This window comes from Nanorana parkeri, unplaced genomic scaffold (assembly GCF_000935625.1).
Source record: "Nanorana parkeri isolate BGI_ZX_2015 unplaced genomic scaffold, ASM93562v1 scaffold273, whole genome shotgun sequence".
In the NCBI taxonomy this organism is placed as follows: Eukaryota; Metazoa; Chordata; class Amphibia; order Anura; family Dicroglossidae; genus Nanorana; species Nanorana parkeri.
This window is the reverse complement of record NW_017306541.1, coordinates 189,587-201,509: the sequence shown is the minus strand read 5'-3', so window position 1 is coordinate 201,509 and position 11,923 is coordinate 189,587. Positions and strand designations below refer to the sequence as shown.

Genomic DNA, 11,923 nt, shown 5'->3' with positions numbered 1-11,923 from the left:
CCCCCCCCAATTTAAAGTTACACATAAAAAAAGAATAAAAAAAACAAAAAAAAATTTTAAAGTCCCCACCCATACATACACGCATGCAAACATGCGTCGGGGGGGCATACGTGCGAAAAAGACGATTGCGCCCATTGCGCCGCACATGTTGCATATCGCCGCGAACGTCGGAGTGAGAGCAATAAGTCTAGGGCCATCAATCACTGATAACGCTAAACTGATGAGCGGTAAAAGCTTTTAAAGTGTCGCCTATGGCCAATTTTGGGTATGGTAGTTTTCTGCAATTTCGCGGGTGCGCGCAATTTTAAAGCTTGACATGTTTGGTGTCTATTTACCCGACGTGACCCGATCTTTTATATTTTACCAAAAAACTGGTTAATAATAAATGTTTCCTAACATAATGTAAAAAAAACTTTTTTTTTTCAAAATTTTCTGTAATTTTTCCTAATTATAATAAAAAATAAAAACCCCAGTGGTGATTAAATACCACCAAAATAAAGCCCTATCTGTCCCCAAAAAATGGTATAAAATTCATTTCAGTACAGCGTTGCATGACGGAATAAACGTCAGTCAAAGTATCGCAGCGCTGAACACTGAAAAATGGCCTGGCCAGGAAGGGGGTCTAAACACCTGGTCTTGAAGTGGTTAAAAACTGTATTTTTTAAAAGTTTTTTTTTCATTGTCCCCCAGGACAGTACCCGAGTCCCCATACCCTTTTTATGGTAATTAACTTGCATATAAGCCTTCAAAAAGGGGACAAATGATTTAGAAAGTTCTAGCCCCATAGACTTGCATTGAGTTCGAACTTTTTGGATGTTCTAAAGTTCGAATTCGAACCGAACTTGGGCCTGTTTGGCCCATCACTACTCATAAACACAAAATAATCTCCAAATTTTCTGTTGAAGGAGAACTATGAGGGGAGTGCTGTTCACTCACCTCATAGTTCTAGCCGACCTGTGACAATGAGACTGTCACAGGTCGGCTCAGTAGATTCAGTAGCTTCTGAGAATCTGACTATAGTCTTAAGTCCAATTCGTAAAAACAAACATTCATTTAATTGTAATCCATTGGACATGGTGGTGTTTCCACACATGAAATCCAGAGTGTCTCACTTTTCAAGACAAGGAAGGTCTTGCCAAATCCGCTTACAGTCATGTCAGAAGGCCTATTTTGTAGTAGTGTTTCCTTGCCACAAATAGCCAACATTAAAGGGAATTTGTAGCTAGCAGTGTAAGCACTATAGTTGCTGGTGATTTGGTGCCAAGAAAAGATTTATTGCAGCTACAGATCAAATGTGTGCTACATCAAAAAGTTAGCTTTTTGCTGCTACAAATGTCTCTCCTGCAAATGTCTCTCTAATCCAGAGAGGTAAATGCAGAGCAATTGTCGCTGGCCAATGCGCCAGTGACATGAAATATTTATGACTTCTTAGCGAGAAATAGCTTTAAAAAAAAAAAGAAGGAAAAAAAAGGAAATGCGTTGCCTGCCTGACATTGCCTTTACTATGTCCCAATGCTTCTTAGGGTATGACATAATAAATGCACTCCATATACTGCTGTGATGTCAATGGTAATAATGAAGTATGTGTACCTGTTTTTCCTGCTCCACTTTCACCAGTGATTAATATGCATTGATCTTTATCCTGGTCCCTCAGAGAACGGTAGGCTTCATCAGAAAGGGCAAAACTGTAACAGAAAAAGATATTCTATAATTTAAAAAAACAACATTAAACCCAAAGAAGAAATATTTTAAAATGTATGGTCTGCCATTCCTTAGATGTAGTGGCTGCATCAATTTTCTCTTTTTCCCTTATTTTTATGTCAGTAACACACTTGCTGATCTAGGGTGACAATGCTCACTCGCTGTACTGCAGCTATGGAGAAGTGGGGTTGTCTCCCTAGGCCAGGAAGTATGTTTGGACTACAGACCACCTTCCCCTTCTCCTTGCCTCCATAACAAAAGGCAAGGGGCTGCTCAGCTCACAAAGCTGCTAACACTGCTTTGAATGCAGTGCACAGGGAGAGAGAGGGAGAGCACAGGAAGCCACAATCTTAATCATTTCTCTCAGACCCAAACAGTATTTTTTTTTGTAATTATCAAATAGATAGAACATTATTTGAACGGTATGTTTAACAAAACAACCACAAAAGGAGCAAATAAGAAGGAAAAGTTCATTGTTAGGGTTTACATACAATTTAAAGGAGAACTATGAGGTGAGTGCTTTTCACTCACCTCATAGTTCTAGCCGACCTGTGACAATGAGACTGTCGCAGGTCGGCTCAGTAAATCGAGAAGTGAGCGAACACATACTGGCGTTTGCTCACTTCTCGATCCTGTCACAGCTCTCTGCCGTGACAGGGGAGGTGCTGGATTCCCCTCTCCCCGCTCAAATCCGCCAGCGCTGACTGGCGGAACGAACAGGGGAGGGGGCGGGTACAGCTGGCTCTGCCTCTAGATAGGCAGAGCCAGCTGTCACTCACGCAGCTGGGCGGATCTCGACATCGATGTGGCGTCTCAGTATACCGCAAGCTGTAGCTCGCGGTATACTGAGCCTAGGGTGACGGGAGGACGCTAGTTTGTGTCCTCCCGTTACCCTAAGGAGAACTATGGGGAAAAGTCCAGACCCCATAGTTCTCCTTTTAAATATAAGCAATTTAATGTGTCAAGTTATTAAATACCAAACATGTAAATCCTCAGAATTGTGCATCCAGCGAAAGTGCAAAAAACGACAGCACCCAAAATTATCAGTAGGTGAGGGTTTAAAAACATAAAAGAGCCCATTCACACGTGCGTTGTTGCAACGTGTGTGTGTTATGTCCTTTTGCTGCATCAGATGACAATGCATCTGCATTGTGAATGGCACCCCAACACTTTGTACATTAAAGCCCAACATACTGCAGTGCACCAAAATCCATATACTGAGCATTGTGGTGCACTGTTTAAAAAAAAAAAAAAAAAAGAGACACACAGTATACTTTCATTTATTCATCTGTTGTGGTGTGTTGCCAGCCCATTCATAATAAATAGGCTTGCCTTAAAAGAACACACGTTCACGATTGCGTTACTACACCACAACGGATTGCTTAAGTGAGAATTTAGTATAACTGGGGCACTAGAATTATTCTTCTCACTCTGGATCACAAGAATACTTAATATGTGTTGCACAAACAGGCACTCGTGTGTGAATTCATTCACATTATGTTTGAATGTGGGTTTTGGGACCCCTACAGCAGGAACCTACGAATTCCTGCGGTTAGAATTCCAAATATGCCATGTAGAAGTGGCTGCTGCCACCCGTTCAAATTAATGATTGGGTGACAGCGGCAGTGTTTGAAAGTGGTACTTCGCATGTAATCATATATGATACCATTAAATGTGGTTGGGAATAAATCACTATCCCTGGGGACACAATCCATGCGTTCTGGGGCTGTGATCTATTGTAAACCAAATGTAATCATATCACATATGATTACATGTGGAGTAACACATTCAAATGTGACTGCTGTCACCTGATGATTAACTTGAACGGATGACAGCGGCCTCTTCTAAACAGCATATTTGGGATTCCTGCTGCAGAAATCCCAAAATGCATTTTCACTTTTGGTGTGAATGGAGCTTTTAGTGCGCATATGTGTGCACAGGGGTCTTTTAACATGGTTTTTCTTTTATTATGCTTATAATTTTATTATACATTTTTTATATTTTTCACTTTGATTACAACAGGGTTTGTAACTACTATGTGATTAGTACATTGGGATGACAGGTACACACTTTTCAGCCACTCGAAAACACTTCTACATTGTACAGCAGAACCACCATTAAGAAAATATAAACAAGCTCATGACTGTTATTGTGGCCATGAGCTTTTGTACATCCAGACCAAAAAAAACTGACAAGGCTGATAACTATTGTCTACGCCCATCCAACCAAATCTAAAAAAAAAGGTTTTGTCTTCATATATACCATCTTGTCCTGAATTGTATTATGATTGTAATGTCTTCCTTATATTGTAAAGCGCTGTGCAAATTGTTGGCGCTATATAAATCCTGTATAATAATTATAATAATAACAATATACTTTAATCCAAATTGTAAAAAACACTTGCAACAGGGTGGCTTTTCGGAGTCTCTAATCTAATTTCCCTACCACATTCATACAAATGTTCACTCATAAATGGGGCAGTCTAACCTGCCAGTCTATATTTACATTTTAGAAAGAAATGGACAACAAAAGTTAACCAAAAAATATGGGGAATAGATAAATACCCCCATATGTAATATAGAGTTTCTTTAGTGAAACCCAAACCCAGGGCTCAGCGTGCTAACAATCCTAGCCATCATGATATTTTTAAAAATCTTTTGGCTATGCATAATTTTTTTTTTTTTTTTAAATATGAACTGAATATTTTAACAGTTAAGTAGGATGGGTTGGATACATCAATTGTACTGTGTTTTCCCACATAGGAAACACAACATACACAAGTAATAGGAAAGTCTGCCACTCTTTGTTAAGGTATTGAAAATTGTATGTAGCACACCGATCAGTACAGATTTAATTAAAATGTGGATAAAGTTCCTACCTGACTCTGCTGACATCCCATTCAAAAAACACCAATGAATACACAAAGCCTCAATGTGGAATTGCTAAATCTCTGGAAACCAGTTAAAACTGAAGAGGAGAGGTTCAAACCTTAAGGCCTGGTTCACACCTGTGCGTTTTGTAGCGCGTTCAACGCTCTACGAAACGCTCAAACATGAAAATCCCATTGTTTTCTATGGGTATGGTTCACACCTTGCCGTATTTCAGCCCGTCTGAACGCGCTACAAAACGGCCTACGCCTGAAAAGGTACATGAGCTTCTTTGCGGCGTTTTTGTCGCGCGTTTCCATTGGGATACAGCCAAGTAGTCCTCGGAAACACGCGTTTTTTTAACCGCGAATTGCGGTAAAAACGCGCGTCACGAAATGCGCATATTCGATACGCCTAGGTGTGAACAGAGCCTTAAGACATCACGCACCAGGAATGCAAATGGAATCTGCAATGAAAAGATCCTATAAAGCAAATGACAGTCTTCACATACTATATCAACTGCATGTCTTGTTTAGAATTGGGCAGTTTCACCAAGCTTCAGCCTAGTTGTAATATCTACTGTAGATTATTTAAGTCTTTATGTTAACGTTACTTGTCTTTATACATTTCAAAAATGAAAATATTTGCTAGCAGAGATTCAATTGTACAGGCTTGTGCAGTCTTGATTTACTTTTGGAAGTTGTGATGTTTCTGCATGAGAAATCCTAGTATCGAATGAAAGTGGAAACATATAAAAGTCCTAGATTGTGTAAACATTGAAAGCTGCAGAGTCCAGTGACTCAGTAAAAACTATGTTACATTGTCTGGAAATCTTAATGATCGCATCCATGCACTCATCTTGCAATTTCAGAAGCAAAGTTTTTTTCCCCCCTAAGGGGATCCCACCATAATTTCAAAATCTTCGAAAACTTTCTAGTAAAAAATATATATTTATTTAATGGATTCTTTTAAAATGCACACATATCAAAAAACAAACATACATATATTACATATAGGACAATCTACGGCTAAATGTAGAAAGTGTGGTTGAAAAAATATATACATATATATAAATGAGATATTTGGCACGCCTCCTGAATACCTTAATAAAGTATATATAATTTTGTGTGCATTCTCTTATCTACAAAGATATTCCCTCAAAGAGTGGAGAGAGATATTAATTCCTCTAGCGCAGGAACGGGTTAACATACACGTGTATGAAAAAAGTGAGCAAAAAGGTTCAAAAAACAAAACCGTTCATGTAATTGTATAAAGATCTTTGATAGCACTCACAGTGATGTTTGTCCGTTTCTTGGAGAAACCTAAAGTCCAGAGACCAATTTCCACTTGCACACCGGACCACACTATAAACAAGCTATGTTAAGGAGAGAGGATATCCTATCTCGGCTTTTCATATATCAACGGTAGATGCGGTTAGCCTTTGCTGAGAAAATATCCTTATCTCGGCCTTTCAAATATCAACAGTAAATGCGGTTGGTCTTTACTGAACCTTAGCTCCTGTTTGTGCAATGTCCGCATCCAGAGCAGGATGAAATCCCATCAATTGGGTCAATGGTCCATCGGTTAGTGCTGGTCTTAGGTGGTCCTCGACTTGTATGTTTCAACGACCATGCGTTATTGGAAGAGTTTCTCTCTCGGTTTAACAATTCTTCGATATATCCATGGAGGTAGTTCAGACAAGGGCGGCCATAGCATAGCATAACGAATAACAGGGGACCCACCATGATGGTATACACCTTTTTTCTGTTATATACTGTATACTTCATAAACCTTCCTTCCCCTTTTATATGTTTGCATCTTGCAATTTCACTGTTCATGCGTGCAGCTGTGTTCTAGCTTGTCCCTCCGAGTACAGCTATTCTTTAAATTTTTATGATTGCTGTCCCCCTTATATTTACCAGCAGCTAGGTAGTACAATGGCCTGCCTGATTGAGTGAAATTAATGAATTGTTTGGGCAAGCCCTCAGTAGATTGTACATCACCTTCTTGTTTCATAATTGATGTGTGTAGTCTGCTCAGAGACACATGATCAACAAGCAATGAGTCACACTCAATACATGACTTTGTGACATTTAAAAAGATAAAAGCTGTATTTGTCAGGGAATTCCATGCATCAATCCTTAACACAAGCTACAGTATATATTATAATATTTGGTATATCTATAGAATATTGATCAATGTGATGGTTGTGATCCATTTATCAACTTCATTCTGCCCTATATAATATACAAAAAAATAGATCAAATACTTTTGTTTATATAAATTTTCCCCCAGAATGGAGGATCTTTTGCTGACCGCAGTAATACCTTTAGTACTTTATTTTCACTTTGTAATCACTTGTCCTTTTTTGTTTTGTTTTTTTCTAGGGTAACATGACCAAAATGGAGGGTAAAACTTCACTTCTAGACAACATGATAGGTGTGGGCGACATGGTGCTTTTAGAACCTCTCAATGAAGAAGCTTTTATTGACAACCTCAAAAACCGTTTTGATCACAATGAAATCTATGTAAGTATATATTGTATCATTGCTAATTTTAGTTTTATTTATTTCTACATGTGTCAGGTCCGGTATTCCTATGTCTTGAAATCTTCCTGTCATAATTTCCAAGTATTTATCTGATCGCTTAGGATTTTTTAGTCCGTCTGACTTTGTTGTAATTTGTATCATACAACATTTCTATCATACAAAATATATAAAAATTTTGCGAGAATCTAAACCCAGGATCTTGAATGTACTGATCTCACCAAGAAAGTTCCTGGGAGATGCAAGAAATTGAGGAGTAGTGTAGTGTTACATCATTTGGTTGGGTAGACTGACTCTCTTATGTTGTAAGACTCAAAGCAGCAGCCATCTTGTATTCTTACTATCTGTCATATTATGACAAACGGAGATTTAAAATGAAATCCAAGTTTGCATAGTAGTGGCTGGGGTGTTTCTATACTTGTACAATATAGAACACCGTTTTCCAAAAAAACCCTCCTCCAGCAATGCAATGTCCACAATCTCATTGCTCCATCACCATCAATGACCCTGTCTTCTTTTTGGTTGGGCGTCTTTGGCCATATTGATAGGCTGTCACAGGATGATATAACTCTTGTGCATGCACATGAGTTATTTTCCCATACCGCAAGGCATGCTGAAACTGTGCACTGAGCGGAAGAAAAATGCTATCAGGCTAGGTAGAAGCTTTTATGTTAGAAGAGGCATACAGACTCTCCTCTGAAATATGAGCCTGATTGATAGCACTAAAAAAAAGACCTTAGTTTAACTTAAACACAAATCTATTTTCTGTCTATTATGGAATTGCTTAGTTCTAAAGACAAGTTCTTGTATTTTTAAACTTTTTATGTATATATAATATTTTTCAGTAAAACTGGCTAAGCCATCTAGTTTTCTTTATCATGACATGGTAGTGAATATTTCTGCCCTGGTCATATTTATTTCCTTCAAACCTGTCATTTGTTGGAAGCATGTGTGCATGCGAAGAACAAAGCATCATATAGCTACAGGTTAGCGCTCTTGCACATTGTTCTTTATTTTACTGAAAAAGCAAAGACAGGATTTGTGTAAAAAATAGATACATTATGAACATGTAAAAGGATAGTAAGAACAGAAAGCCTTAGGGCTTCCCAGTCATATCTCCATTTACATTGTTATTAATCCTTATTCAGTAAGTTTTTTTTTTTCTTTTGGTGTATATTGAGTTAGATTGCACTTTTTTATTTTAATGCCTAACTCCGAATCCAAAAGACTCACCAGTATTACAGCAGTTATACATTCTGTTTGCAGAAAAGAAGCCTCCTGTCCTGCTGGCTTTAGTCTACAGCTGTTACATCTGTTCTTTTACATGCAGCTCCCATTGTACTTCCATGTCTGCTCGGATATAAGAGATGTAGGTCTCATAGACCCTGTGTATCTCTGCCACCCTCTTCTCCGGGCCATTCATAAAATGGAAACAAGGGCTGTATGTTTTGTGAACAGGAGGAGAAGGGAGTGGTGAAGCAACAGAAATGCTGAGTGGTAAGAGACCTGTAGCGCTTACATCCCCATGTAAGGTCTGGTTCAAACCTCCAGACCAGTGCATTTTTTTATCTGCAACAAAAATGAATACACAGTTATTACAATGGTTTTAAATTATGCTAGTTCATACCATTGTGTTCAGTTCCAGCGTTTTTTTAAAAGAAAATACAGCAGCATGCTTTTTTTTCTGCACTGGTATGCACATAAATGCATGTAAATGCACCAGAATGCACAGGAAAACACTTAAACCCAAGCAAAACCAATAAAAAAACACATTTCAAAAACGTGCATAAATGCATATCCAGAAATGTATTCATGACTGGTCTGGAGATGGTGTGAACATGCCCTCAAGGAACAGATTTGACAGTTGTAGAATAAAGCCAGCGGGACAGAAGTTACTTTTTTCCTGACAACTGAATGTATAACTGTTGTAATACTGGTGAGGTTTTTGTGCCCTGGAGGTGGGTTTTAAAGTGGATCTTTACCCCTTTTCACTAAGTCATAACAGCATGCTGCTATGAAATCATCTTCTATTCATTAGCTAAATTAATTATTATTTTCATTCTACTTACAATCTTTTGTTTTCTAATTCCTGCTTCTGTTTGTTACAAATGATGTAATAGTGTCCAAGCATTGCATCCTGGGAAAGTTAAATCAGTAACCTGTATTAAGAAGGGGATGTTTTGCAGGGACAAGTCTATAATTGTGCCACTTTACACATCACTGGTTTGGCCTCATCTGGAGTATGCGGTCCAGTTTTGGTCACCAGTCCACAGAAAGGATGTCCTTGAGCTGGAAAACAGTCCAGCGGAGGGCAACCAAACTCATTAGGGGAATGGAGGACCAGAGCTATGAGACAAGGCTAATACATTTACATATGTTCACGTTAGAAGTAAGGAGATTAAGGGGGGGACATGATTTTCATGTACAAAATGTTCAATGGTCATAGCAACATTAGCCACAAACTCTTTACGATTAACTCCATAACAAAGACATAACATAACCTAAAATTAGTGGGGAAAAAATTCCAGCACAAGGGGCGAAGGGAGTTCTTCTCAGTTAAAGTGGTTAGGGTTTGGAACTCGCTGCCACAGGCCGTGATTTCAGCAAAGAGTGTGGAATCATTCAAGAAGCTTTTGGACGATTTCCTGAGAGACCACAATGTACAGGGGTACAGGTACTCTTAAGAATGAGATGACAAAAGGGACCTACACATACGCACACATAATCAATAGGTTGGACTGGATGGACTTATGTCTTTATTCAACCTCAAATACTATATAACTATGTAACTATGTAAGTAGAGCATTGTTGATAAATCTCATCTGTAATCTCATGAGATCTCAGGGAAAGGCATTTTTCTCCCTTGAGATGATGTGCATGGTCACATGTCCTAGTCACATGTGCCAGAGTTCCAGGAAGTAAAGGAGAAAAATAGGGGGGGAGGGAAAACAAATAAGGTATGCAAAGAATACAAAGCCTAAAATTATCTAGAAGTATGTGTTTGTAGATTGTCATTACTAAACATTTCTAAAGTTGTCTTTGTTGTCATTTTGATGATATGGGAAAAGAAGTTCCTCTTTTAAGTATACAGAATAAAAGTACTGAACATATGTAACAATAACACGCTTTATCTGGAAACTCAAGTCTCTTTTACAGCATGCTTTTCAATGTTTTAAACACATGGCTACTTTGTACATTTTAATAAAACTTGTTCTCTCCTTTTATCCTCTAAAACTGGCCATCCACCAATACATTTTTGTTTCGTTCAGTCTGCTAGCTGAATTTAAAAAAATCGAGCAGATTCCTCCTTCCATGCTAAACGGCATAGACAAACACATTTTCTACCGTGACTATTGTATTCTGACAGCAGGTGCCTGCCACTGTCAGCATACATGAACAGTGATTTGAACTGATTGGCTGTAGTCACTGTTCAACCAAAGTTTTTTGGCACGACTCCTTCCACAAAAGTTGAGAAAGGTATTTTTGTCAAGCTGGCAGGGCCTCCCACTAGAAGAATTTTGTCAGATTACTATGAATTGGCCAGCCTTACTTTGACTCTACGTCTCTCACTTACTAGTGCTTTACATTTGTCAGTTTCTCTACTTATCTGGGCTCATCACACTTCCATACACCTCAAAATGTTCTCTTTTTTGTTGTTGTTGTTGTTAATATACAGTCTAAATCACCATCTTTCACAGCAAAGCTACTCTTCTCGGTCTTCTCCTTTTTGTATAGTTGTATCTAACCCCATCCATTTTCATTCTCTGGCTGCCACAGGCAATAATACCTGGAGCATCTGTTTCAGAAAACTGTACCTGTGTACTATCCACAAGAAGGAACATTTTGGCTCCTTATACCATCCTTTAGTGTCCTACTTTCAGAACTTTGCTTAACTTTCCCCATGGAAATAGATACATTGCTAAAGATTTTATTTTTGCATATTTTGTTGTACTTGTTTTTGTTATGTAGATATTAGATGATCCTTTTTATTTTAGATTGGTGGTGATTTTTATGTCTATGGGGAGCTCCCAAGCCTACTATTTTTGCAGGGGACAATAGTCAAAAAGGTTAGAAGGTTTGCCCAGATTGCTCTTGTTTACCTTTTTGAGATTACAAGTGTGGCTGCATCTGTCAGCATTGCTCATCTCCTCTCCTTTCTAAAGACAGGAATGGAAATGCTCTTCATAGAGCTGGTGGCAGTTGGATGTGCATGTACAACCAACTTCCGCCTATGGCTGAAGGGTGGACTGGGTCACACACCAGTAGAATTTTGTTTGAAAATAATTCAGTTTTGGAACGTTTGTTCAAATTTCTAAGAGTTAAGGGGTCGAAATGGCAATCACAACCGAATGGAACATTTTTCTCAAATGAAATACAGTGAATGTGTTTTAATTCATTCCAAAACCAAATGTTAAAATTTAAACAGAATTTTGAACAATATTGATCAGGTGGCATTATTGAATGTTCTGACAAGATCTTTCATATGAACGTTCATGCTAAAATCCACCAGTGTATAGCCAGCTTTATAAATCCACTATTTAATGCTTTATCAGGTAACACATTAGTCCACCAAGGCATAAATTATCATCTTTTGAGCCCATGGGCCCATGTCAACTAGGCTTGTTGATGGCATCAGATTGATATCAGTTTAAAAAGCTCCTGGGATAATTAAGAATTCATTGACCGTAGGTATGGTCTCGGGTTCAGACCATAACCAGTCCAAACTTAAGCTTCTCCAAAGAAGCTGCGGTACGGGCATTCCCTGCCCCATAGCTGCAAGTAAACAAAGGAAAAGGATGTTTATGTTGA

General features: G+C 38.4%; 1 protein-coding gene across 3 annotated transcripts in view; it reads left to right on the top strand.

Annotated features, from left to right (window-relative positions):
* The window catches only part of MYO1B (myosin IB), a 230,201-nt gene that overhangs the window by 41,796 nt on the left and 176,482 nt on the right, over positions 1 to 11,923 (top strand). For all 3 annotated transcript variants that reach the window (XM_018557219.1, XM_018557217.1, XM_018557216.1), the window contains exon 2: positions 6,956 to 7,096. In XM_018557219.1, coding sequence (XP_018412721.1) covers positions 6,962 to 7,096 — 135 coding nt within the window. In that variant the 5' untranslated portion in view covers positions 6,956 to 6,961. The remainder of the gene's footprint in view (positions 1 to 6,955; positions 7,097 to 11,923) is intronic.